Genomic DNA, 10,771 nt, shown 5'->3' on the forward strand with positions numbered 1-10,771 from the left:
CTAATTTTTTTAATTTTTGTAAATTAATTATATAATTCATATATTAAAAATCAGAGACCAAATATAATACTCCTCCTGTCCTAAATATAAAACCTATTTTATAATATAATTTACACTATAAAATGGATTTTATATTTAGGAGATGGAGTAATTACTAAAAATATCTTAATAATAAGTGAGTAGTATCAATTTTGTCGTGATATCCTACGCATAAACTTGTGATTGACTTCTCATGGAATATCTGGTAATTACAATGCTTTTTTTTTTTATCACGTTGTATAATTTGCCAATATTTTCCAACAGGATGCTATGCAGGAGTGAAACCCTCGATAATTATGTAACCTTCTATGAATTAAATCATGAGACTCACCAGTAACAAGGCATACTTCTACGCTCAAATCTTTCGTCAATGAGATCCTTGTTAATGGGATTGATGATTATTGGTGAATTGTGCATTTCTTCGTGGGACTTTTTTAAAATTTAGATTTTGTGTGACAATTCAAAATTATTTTTCCTTAATTCTATCCCCCTTATCCTTCTTCCTTGTGGCGCCACCGCACGACGCGGATGGCACTTCTCTCCTCCATGGCCTTCGCTTCACCTTCGAAGTTCACACTTCTTCGCTCTTTTCATTCTCATCCTCCTCTTCTTTCTTTTTCTTCTTCTTCTTCCATCTCCTTCACTTTTCTTCGCTCTGCTTTTTCTGTTCCTCAACATTTCCACAAATTTCCGCTCAATACGGCAATCCGATGTGCTGAAAGAGATGTGGCCTCAACTAAGCCGGGTTTTGATCCCAAGGCTGGTGTCGCTGTTTATAAACCCAAATCCTATGAAGTTCTCGTCACTGATGCTGCGAATTCCCTCGCTTATGCTCTTGAAGACGGAAAATCTCGTCTTGAGATTGATTTCCCGTAAAGTCCTCACTCTCTGATGTTTCTGCTTTCGGTTTGCATGAGCTCGAACTAGGTGTGCAGTAACTTCGTATTTCTAAAACATGAAAATGAGACATTTTTTCCCACTTAATAGCTGGTAGCGTAACTCACTTGTGGAAGAGTCAATTGCTGGATTATCCCTTCTTCTGTGTTTAACTTCGAACTTCTATGTGACAAAAGAAAACTTTGAAGTTTTATGTCTGCATTTTCTTAACTTAAAAAGTGTCAATTCGATACTCGATTTTGAGTAATTCCGGATTCTGCATCTTGCACTGCCCTGTTAATGCTCTCACTTGATTGGTAGTGGGTGTTTTACTATGTTCTATTGAGTTCGCCATTCGACCGATGGGAAAAGGGCATTGGATGTTAGGTGGGCTGTTGCAAGATTTATGGCGTACTCAACTCTCAATTGATAAACTCTTTTCAACCCCCGGGGGGGGGGGGGGGAGAAAAGAAAAATTGATAAACTCTTGCGTTCTTGTTCATTGACCTAGTATGTTCGACCAGTCACTGGTAGAATTTTGACTGGCTAGGAAATTTGGTGAACGGGTTAACTTTAAGCAGTACGGTTAAACACTTTTGCATACGCAAAATTAACTGCCATTATATCGTTGAAAAGTGAAATGTAATTCCGAGTTCTTAGTGAATATATGAGTAGCCAAAATGGGTGAATCTTGTATGTTCGCATATCATCACATCTTGCATAAACGTTTCTTCTTGCATTATCTTTTGTTGTGCTTGCATGATTTTTGTGCTCCATTTGACCACTCACTGGTAGGTATCAATATCTGCATTCTTTCTCTTTAGCCGTGTAAGTCATATTATGCCTATCTAGTTGTGCGATATATGATGAAATACTCTGATTCAAATAATCAAATAATTAATCATGTATATAATGCTCATACCGGTCATGACTCCTTGGGAACCATGCACTTATAATGTTCATACTGTTACGTGTTAATGCACTCTCAATGCATAGTTTATTTCGGTGGGTTCTAGACGTGATTATAATTTTTTAGTGGGAAGAATATATGTAAATGGCGTACCTTAGGTTTTGACATTATTGGTTGTAGCTTTTATACGCTATCATTTCTATACCTGATTTTGCTCCCGGCGCTTATGTCTTCAGGCCTCTGCCCAGCAACATTTCGTCTTATAAGGTACCATTCTTTTCTCTCAATAATCATTATTGATTAAGTTAATAACTCTTGTCAGGTCATGAACTGTCAATCTTTGTATTCTTTTCCATCTTTGAATCTAGTAGGAGTTGCAGTTGTACAGATTTGGTGTATTGTAATAAGTGGGTCAAATTTGACCAGTTGACATTCTTAGAATACTGTAAAAATATGTTAGTGTTCCTATTGATGTAGGACTCATCTGTGGATGTTATCCAATTTATAATTTATAATTTGTCCATAACGATCAATTAAAAGTTGGATCCAATATGACTGTATCCATTAGATTCATTAAAACTAATGGGCGACATTTAATGGATGATTGAGTGGATTCATGAATCATGGCTATAAGTGCATGCTATACTTGTCTGGCGGCTGATACTATTCTTGATGCTTAAACTTGTGGTATATGACAACTTTCATGTTATTGTGGATCTATATACTTCTCCTTATCTACGGTTGTTTCTTTTTCATCTTTTGTTTTAATATCATTGTGATTCCTTGTATCAATTGTTTTGACATTTTTCCTCTGTTTTTTTTATATCTAATTATCTATAAATTTTCATGGCTAGATGTTGATTTTATGCTTCAAGACATTGTTCTCATTTCTAGACCTTTGTAGTCATGTTTGCCTGATTACACTGCACATAATTTTCTCAAATTCCTAAATATTTCAAGGGGTCTTCAGATGAATACAATGATGCAAACATTCAACTTGCCTTGGCTGTTGTGAGAAAGCTCCAGGAAAAGAGGGAGACCAGAGCTTGCATAGTAAGAAGACACATTTTTTCCTTCAGTTTCCCACGCAAGAAGTACATGTTTATAAATACTGATTCTTATTTGGACAAGATACAATTACATTTCTGTTCTAATTGTAGGTATTCCCTGATAAACCAGAAAAAAGAAGGGCCTCTGAGTTGTTCAAAGCAGCTTTGGATTCAGTAAAAAAAATCACGTTCACCATTCTTCTTTTTCTTCTTGTTTTTTTTTTCAATGTCATTAAGATGGGAAAAACTGATTGGAGTCCAATTCAATGTAACATTATATTCGTTTGTATTGGCCCAACTACATGTCATCTTCGGAAAATTTTTTCCAACGTATCCTTCCAACTCAACAATGACAACTAACAATTGATTGGCGGTCGTTTACACAAAAAGTATCTCAACAAAAAGTGTCTCCCTCATATTAAAGTCTTTCTTATTTTAAAGATTCATTTTTGTTATGCTTCAGATTGATGGCATTACCATAGGTTCCCTAGATGACGTGCCTGGTGGACCTATCACTTCGTTTTTCAGATCTGTTAGAGACACCCTTGATTTTGACTTTGAAGATGAGAATGAAGGCAAGTATTGGGGGGAAAAGTATTTATGTGACTATTGTAGGGTGTCACTTGTGGAATTAAGATGTGAATGTACAAATGAAGGAATGGAAATGAGGGGATATATCTAGACTTGTTCTGTTTTAAGATACCTTGTTAAAATTTTCCTCTGCATTGCCAGCCTACCATTTTACTCCTACCAAGTACCAAGTGTACCCTTAAGTTTTATGTTGTTGAGATCGAGTGTAGGTTTGTATCACCTGATCATGATCAAAAGAATTAGTTTGACACTTATGTTTCTTACAAATACAGGTCGTTGGAAGTCTAGTGAGCCTCCTACGCTATACATATTTATTAATTGCAGCACGCGAGATCTTGCTTACATAGAGCAGTATGTGGTATGGCAACTTTGAGAGCAAAACATTTGTACAGTCCTCAATGAATTTAATTATCTATTACATCCGTGGCAGGCTGCTTTAGTATGATGCGTATCATCAACCATTAGTCTGTAACTTGTTGGATTGTGCAGGAAAAATTTGCTATTTCAGCACCAACACTTCTATTTAATCTTGAACTAGAAACCCTACGGTATGTTTTCTTGTCATTTTTTCAGTTTTGATCTGTCTGGATCCTTAAAATACATTTATCACTGACAGACTATTGCAATTGACTTTACAGTGCTGACTTAGGCCTTCTGGGCTTTCCACCTAAAGATTTGCACTACCGATTTCTTTGTCAATTTACTCCAGTGTTCTATATTCGAATCAGAGAATATTCAAAGGTACCTCTTTGGTTAATCTTCTCTAGATATTGATTCTGCATGCAACTGTGAGCTTTGCTTGTTTACTTATTCTATTCTTCAGACAGTTGCTGTGGCTCCTTATATTGTCAATTACAGTGGAGCACTGTTTCGTCAGTATCCTGGTAGGCAAAATATTTTTTTAATCAAGTGTTGACCTGGATCATATTGTTTGTTATTGCTCCTTTTTCTTTGGACATTGACAAAAACACCATTGGACCTCAACTTTATGATATGTTAAGGTCCTTGGCAGGTGATGCTTAAGCAAGCAGATGGGTCTTATGCTTGCGTAGCTGAGAGTGCAACCCGCTTCACCCTTGGTGAAGTAAGCTCATAGACTTTACCCTATTTTCTTTATAATTTTATATGCTTTCATGCTAATCTATTGTCTGATCTAGGCCAAAGATGAATTGTTGAGGGTCCTAGGACTTAAAGAGGAAGAGGGCAGCTCTCTAGAATTTCTTCGAAAAGGCTACAAGGTCTACCCCTGATAAAGAATCTGTCGTTTAGAATTTTATGTATGCCTGTAGCTAGATTTCTCTGTCATTTGTTTATTTCAACGCAGGATTTCCTCTCTGGGTAAAATTTGCACTTTCTATGGCCCTACCTGGGCATTCTTCTTATAACTAGAATGTGGCCCTAAATTAGCTGCTTGTGTGAAATGATGATTTCAAGTGTGCTAGCGCTTGATCCACCCTGCCTTGTGTTTGCAGTAAGATACAGTAGCTATCGTTCATATTGCCTTCAGAGTTGAGTGCCGGCTTAGTATTATAAATAATTTTTTTTTTCCCCAGAACAAAGCTCTTCCGTTCTTAACACAATGTTACTTTATGCACTATAATATACTGTCATTCTTTTGGCCAAAGAAAAAAAAAATACTGTTATTCTTCATACATGATAGAGCATTAAAGCTAAGAACTATGTGCACTTCTCCCTTGGTTTAATTGTATATGATGCTGTTCTCGCTTCTGTTGGCATGTGCGTGAGTGGATTGGGTTGAGATACCCTATCTTGTTCATGTCTGAATAAGTTGCATATCTGGTTCCTTTATTGTGTGATTCTGCAGTCAAGCACATGGTGGGAAGAAGATGTTGAGCTAGAAGCATCTTCTGCATGGCGGGGTTGAGCATCATAGTCCTGAAGCAGGTTCAAGATCTTACTGGATCCGCTCAACCTTATTTTGAATGATTATGTATTCTCCAAAAGCACAACCTTTTCTTATCTTGTATATTCTTTGATGTAATATTTCATATGCCTCTTTTTGTTGTTTGAAACTTCTGCCACCAGCAATTGTGCCCAAGAAAACCCGGAACCAATTTGCTGGAAATCCGGTCAACATATGTAATATACAACCCAATTTATATGAAAAGTCAACCCCAATGCAATGCTATATGCGCATTTTTATCTTATGCACTCCTAATAGTTATTTGCTTACTAATTGGACACATTTTCTCCACACACATTTATGGATGAGCTGTACTATTTATGACTTATAAATAGTATGATTAGTTATATAACATACATCTACATGACTCACATTATAAGCATTTTTTATACAAACAGGTTATAAGCATACGTAAAATTGAAAAGGTATATAAGAAACTGCTTTTTATTTTATTTTTTGTGTTAGTTCATTTTTTTAGAGTATCAAAATGAACATGACATGTACAACCCGCAAGAGGAGCATACTATGAACAATTAAACAGCTTCCAAGCGTCAGAGTAAACCAGAACCTCCTACAGAAACGAAAGTGGTGGAGGTTTATCAATACTCCAAGCCCCGCATGCCACAAAAAACTAAGTTACACTTCTACTATACAAGTTAAAACTCTCATCTCTCTGCATATGAACAGGGTAAGACAGGCAGACGACACAGAAATTACTTTCTTTCAGCTGCTGAACGAGTAATGAATCAATGTCTATGATCATAAACACTGAAGTCAGGTTCTGGAGGCTTTTGGAGAGAACGAAGCTTACGACCACGAAGGGCTTTAGCAGCAAAGCGAGAAGCATAAATGGTTGAACCAAATCCAGCCCTGGATGAACTTTCAGTTCTTGAAATCAAAGCTTTTCCATCGTCATCTGAGCCATAGTCTTCATCCTCATCCTCCATCTCCTCCTCCTCCTCCTCTATTAGTTGTGACTCCATCATCTTCCTTTTCATATACCGTCGCCATGCAGCCTGGATGAAAGTTGCTGCCCATGTTCTCCATTGCTGTGAGTAGAAACGGAAGGTCTGTTGAACTTGTCTGCTATGGAGGCGCCTGAACTGTGAAGCCACAAACTTTAACATCTCTGCTTCCAAAGCAAATGCCTCTACTTCATTGATAGCTTTCACTGTTCTTGTAGATGATGGCAAGTTTGCTGCAGATTTAGGGTCTAATGCCCATGTCAGAAGCTCTTCTCCACAGAAATCACCTTCTTTGAGAAGACCTCTGTTGAAAAATCCACTTCTTCCACCATCTGTGGTCACACTCTCTAAACGACCACGTATGATGAAGAACATCTCAACTACTGGATCTCCTTCCCTAACAATGTATGTTCCCTCTGTGTATAAACTTGGTTTTAAACGCTCACAAATTGCATCCAGTAAGCGTTCGTCCATATTAGCGAAGAGAGGAACCTGCATATGATTAGACATACACAGAAAGCTGATGAGGAAAAGGAATACATTTCAGAAACAGAAGTTCAGAACTGTGATGGTTATTTGGGATTGTTTGGGTTAATGTTTGTAAATGTGACTTTTATTCTAACTGACTTTTGTAATTAACTGAAATTGAGGTAAAAATGTAATTTATGTTTAGATATGTTTTCTTTGCATGATATATTAAAAAGTTAGTTTTAAAACGTTCAAATTTGAAAGAGCCATAAGCCAAAAGCCAAGAAAAGTTGCTCTAACTTCAGAATGACTTTTAGGCAAAAAGTTGATCCAAACCACATTTTTTGCTCCAACTGACTTTTAAGGCCACAAAAATCAGTCTGGGATCCCAAACAAGCACGAACCTTCCCAATATTAAGGTATATATGAGTATACTTACCCTTCTAACCAAGTTCAAACAAAGATGGCGTTTGATATCCCTCCTTAGATCTTTTGGAAGATTCTGCACCAAGTTCTCTTCGTCGACTCCTCGAGTTTCCATCCATTTGTATTGATCATAGCGTCTCACTCTTTCCCTTAGCTCTTGAGGAAGCACACGGTGATGCATCCACTGCTCAGAATCACGCCTTTTGATCCTCATTTCCTCAAGACGAACAGTGATTGATTGAAGGTAGTTCTGTTCATTTGCATCATAACACAAATCTTAGAACTCTTCATGCAACTTTTGAGCCAAATCGTCACATTTTTACATATCGCCCTTTTATAAGGGAACTAAAACTGTGAAGCTAAGCTTTTGCTTACCTGCACTTTTCCAATCAGAAGAGCCATAAGGACAAGCCCCAAAATACATATAAATATGGAAAACAAAGCCTCCCCGATGTAAGTACTCGTGTCAAGCCCCTGCCCAAGTGTGCTGAGGAAAACAAAACGAAACGTTTTTAGGCTTTTAAATATTAGCTGTAGAATTCTCTAACAACTTAGTAAACATAACTACATTTATTGGACAAATCATGCAGGGTTGTGGGCATGCCATCTCAAAGTGTTCATTATATACTGAATTTCCATATCTCAAACACTGAAAACAGGGTTTATTGTATAATGAAATTTCATATAAGCCATGTTCCCGGTTTTTCCCTACTCACCATGATTATGCTTTTTGAAGAATAAAGCATGGAACATCTTAAATAGACAAGCTTCTGTCAAGTTTAAGCATGTTTTGGACTAGTCAGTAAAAAGTTAGCAGCATACACCACTGGATATTTTCTGGAAGCAAAATGAATGGAAATGAAAATAAGAGAAGAAGAACATATATGAACATACACATACATACATACATACATATATACCTGACGTTTTGAAGGCCCCACCAGAAACATAGAAAGAATTTACTCCACATATCACTGGAGGCAGTAATACCCTTCTCTATCACACGAGTGTAGATTCCATAATCAAATGGTGGGTCCTCACCCCCAGCTCCACAATTCCTGTCAAGAATATCCCCATTCACATTTTTCCAGGCTTCATATCCAGGATGGCGCCTATTTGAACTCTCACAGTATAAGAAATGTGGAATACATCCTTGAGTAACAGCAGCAGCACAAGCCTTCTGCCAACACGTGTCATTTCGTTCGATAGCTAGTAAGTACCACACAGACCCTACTATCTGTCACATCACACAAGCACAACACAATACAATCACAACACTTTCCTTTTTGATTGCTCATGTGTATCCTCCTATTGGAGGGAGCCTTTTTTTAGACATGTTTAGGTATTAAATATGGGCACCTCCTTCAATGGGAATTTGAACCTTAGTTTGCTAGAGGAACTAGCCTTGCCATTAAACTCAGCATCCGTTGGTAAGTCACAACACTTTCTTTCATAACTCCATTTTTCAGACAACTCATATTGAAACATAATGACATGTGTGAATTCATGAAAGATGGACTTACATGGCTAACAAGCATGTACCAAACCAAATAGTAGGTGGCACCCACGAGTGCATTATCAGAGAAGACAGCAGCTGTCTTTTTAACTTCAGTAGCTAAAGGGATAAAGCGTGCAAATCTCGGAATATATTGGAGGATGACCACTCTCAATAGCGTCGTTTTTGTGGCTAACACCTCTAAACTTTTTGCTTTTTGAAGATAGTTGGCCACCACAATCTGCACTGAAAACATCTATACATAACACCACTTCTTGGAGACAAATTTCCATACCATACTAGAATACTTAATTTCAGTAGCCAAAGACAAGGGTGTGACTGTGGCTAAAACTATCCTTCAATTCTATTCAAAATATGATAATTTATCATCTCTATCCTTGGCAGAATCATAAGCGAACTACAGCTCATCTGTTTGTGGCAAAAGTCCTGGACTCTCCTTCCCCAGCTCAGCAGCTTTTAGCTTGTTTCATTCATTTTGCAGCTGTGATATATTTATAACACTTCAAACAAAGTATCTATGCAATACTATGTCAAATTTGATTTACATTCAGTCATTCAGAGGAAGAGAGTGTTTCCCAAAATAAGACTTAGCGTGGGGTTTTTAGATCCTGTCTCTAATATTATTACTTGGACTAGACTTTTTATTTGATATATTCTTGGACTAGACTTAAATAGAATGAGTTAGGTATTTGTCATTAGGTTTTTCAATGGAATTATTACAGGTGGGGGAGAAATAACCCTTGAAGCAAAGCAGTGGCTACAAGAAGCTGATGATAATAATTTGTCCAACCTGTGGCAATGGCAGCACAGAACTGAAATCAACAATGAAGTAACGCCCAAGGTATCTCTTGGCAATCTTTTTAGGATCAATGACAAGTTCACCTCGTCCAAAAACCCGAGAGGATGGTGCAATATAAGCAGTCCGGAATTGGAAACCCATGCGGATGAGATAGATAGCATCAAGTACCGATCTCAGAATAATAGCAGTAGATGCAAGAGCAGTATCAATGGCAAGGCAGTGAGATCTGAGGTTGAAGTAGGGAAGATAAAAGAAGAGAGGATCACATGACACAGAAATAATACATAGAAGCTCAAAAAACTTGTTCCACAACAAAAGGGTCTTATCTTGAGGATCAAATATTTTAGTCTCTGATACTTTAAGATCTTCTGGGAAAACTTGCCAGGTGACTCCACTTTTCAGTGATCTTCCAAATGTCTTTAGTCCATCTGATCCTCTCTTCATTCCCATCCTAAAGGATTTTGATGCATTCTTATTTTCACGACCAGAAATGGGCTTGCCCTCTATATTAAATCTGAGCTTCTTCATGATTCCACTTGGGCTGGATTGTACTGAAGTGTTAGAATCAAGATCATCCAACCTGTATCATCACCATTGGATGCTTATTTCAACAACTAACACAAACAAGGTGTATTATGACTTGCCACTCTAACACCTATTATAAGTCACTTTCTAAAAGGAATATGTGGTCCTTATTATTATAAGCCAACCAGGAAAGGTATTAATTATAGTTTTTCAAGATTGTTCTTATTTAAAGTTTGATGCAATTTTTTTTCCCGATTCTTAAGATATAATTCATGGTCTTAAATGAGGGTAAATTTGAAAAACTGTTTCATTTTCAAACAAATTTAATGATTTAACCATCTCTCCTTGGTTCTGATGAAGTGGTTGGAGGAAACTTATAATAGGAACCACAGGGGTATGAGTTCTGAAATCAGTCACTTTCAATATCTTCCCCATGAAACATCAATGAGCGCGCGCGCGCGCGCGCACACTCTCTACTTGTGCACTGTGTACCTCACAAATTTATCCCTCTGGCCGTATGAATTGTAGCAGGAGTTGAACATACTGAAGAAATCACATCAGCATCTGTATAGTAATTAACCTCCTGAACAAACCAAAATCTTTCATGTTTCTTCACTGCATAAAGCGGCTGCAAAGTGTAGCAAAATTCTTATGAATCCATATCAATATAAATTTCAGCATAT

The 10,771-nt window shown here is 37.2% G+C and overlaps 2 protein-coding genes across 3 annotated transcripts; one reads left to right on the plus strand and one right to left on the minus strand.

The window, feature by feature from the left end:
- Nucleotides 1-507: 507 nt before the first annotated feature.
- LOC114737547 (protein LOW PSII ACCUMULATION 3, chloroplastic) lies at nt 508-5,633 on the plus strand. Its single transcript, XM_028925495.1, has 12 exons — nt 508-911; nt 2,062-2,092; nt 2,786-2,878; nt 2,986-3,048; nt 3,338-3,449; nt 3,738-3,823; nt 3,955-4,013; nt 4,104-4,206; nt 4,289-4,349; nt 4,467-4,549; nt 4,623-4,703; nt 5,291-5,633. Exons 1-12 carry the CDS (start codon nt 568-570, stop codon nt 5,348-5,350), a joined length of 1,176 nt encoding a protein of 391 aa, XP_028781328.1. The 5' UTR covers nt 508-567; the 3' UTR covers nt 5,351-5,633.
- A 408-nt stretch (nt 5,634-6,041) lies between these two features.
- LOC114737548 (putative cyclic nucleotide-gated ion channel 8) lies at nt 6,042-10,633 on the minus strand. Of its 2 annotated transcripts, none has more exons than XM_028925497.1 (7): nt 10,581-10,633; nt 9,555-10,143; nt 8,772-8,984; nt 8,169-8,485; nt 7,624-7,735; nt 7,262-7,498; nt 6,042-6,846 (listed from the first exon to the last, which is right to left on the minus strand). In XM_028925497.1, the coding sequence occupies exons 1-7, from the start codon at nt 10,628-10,630 to the stop codon at nt 6,136-6,138; spliced, it is 2,229 nt and encodes a 742-aa protein (XP_028781330.1). In that variant the 5' UTR covers nt 10,631-10,633; the 3' UTR covers nt 6,042-6,135. The 2 variants fall into 2 exon arrangements, with proteins under 2 accessions (XP_028781330.1, XP_028781329.1); XM_028925496.1 differs by having other exon boundaries at nt 8,169-8,481; nt 8,723-8,984; nt 10,581-10,630.
- Between the last annotated feature and the right edge of the window lie 138 nt (nt 10,634-10,771).

This window comes from Neltuma alba, unplaced genomic scaffold (assembly GCF_004799145.2).
Source record: "Neltuma alba isolate B1F8T4 unplaced genomic scaffold, ASM479914v2 tig00013460_pilon, whole genome shotgun sequence".
NCBI lineage: Eukaryota > Viridiplantae > Streptophyta > Magnoliopsida > Fabales > Fabaceae > Neltuma > Neltuma alba.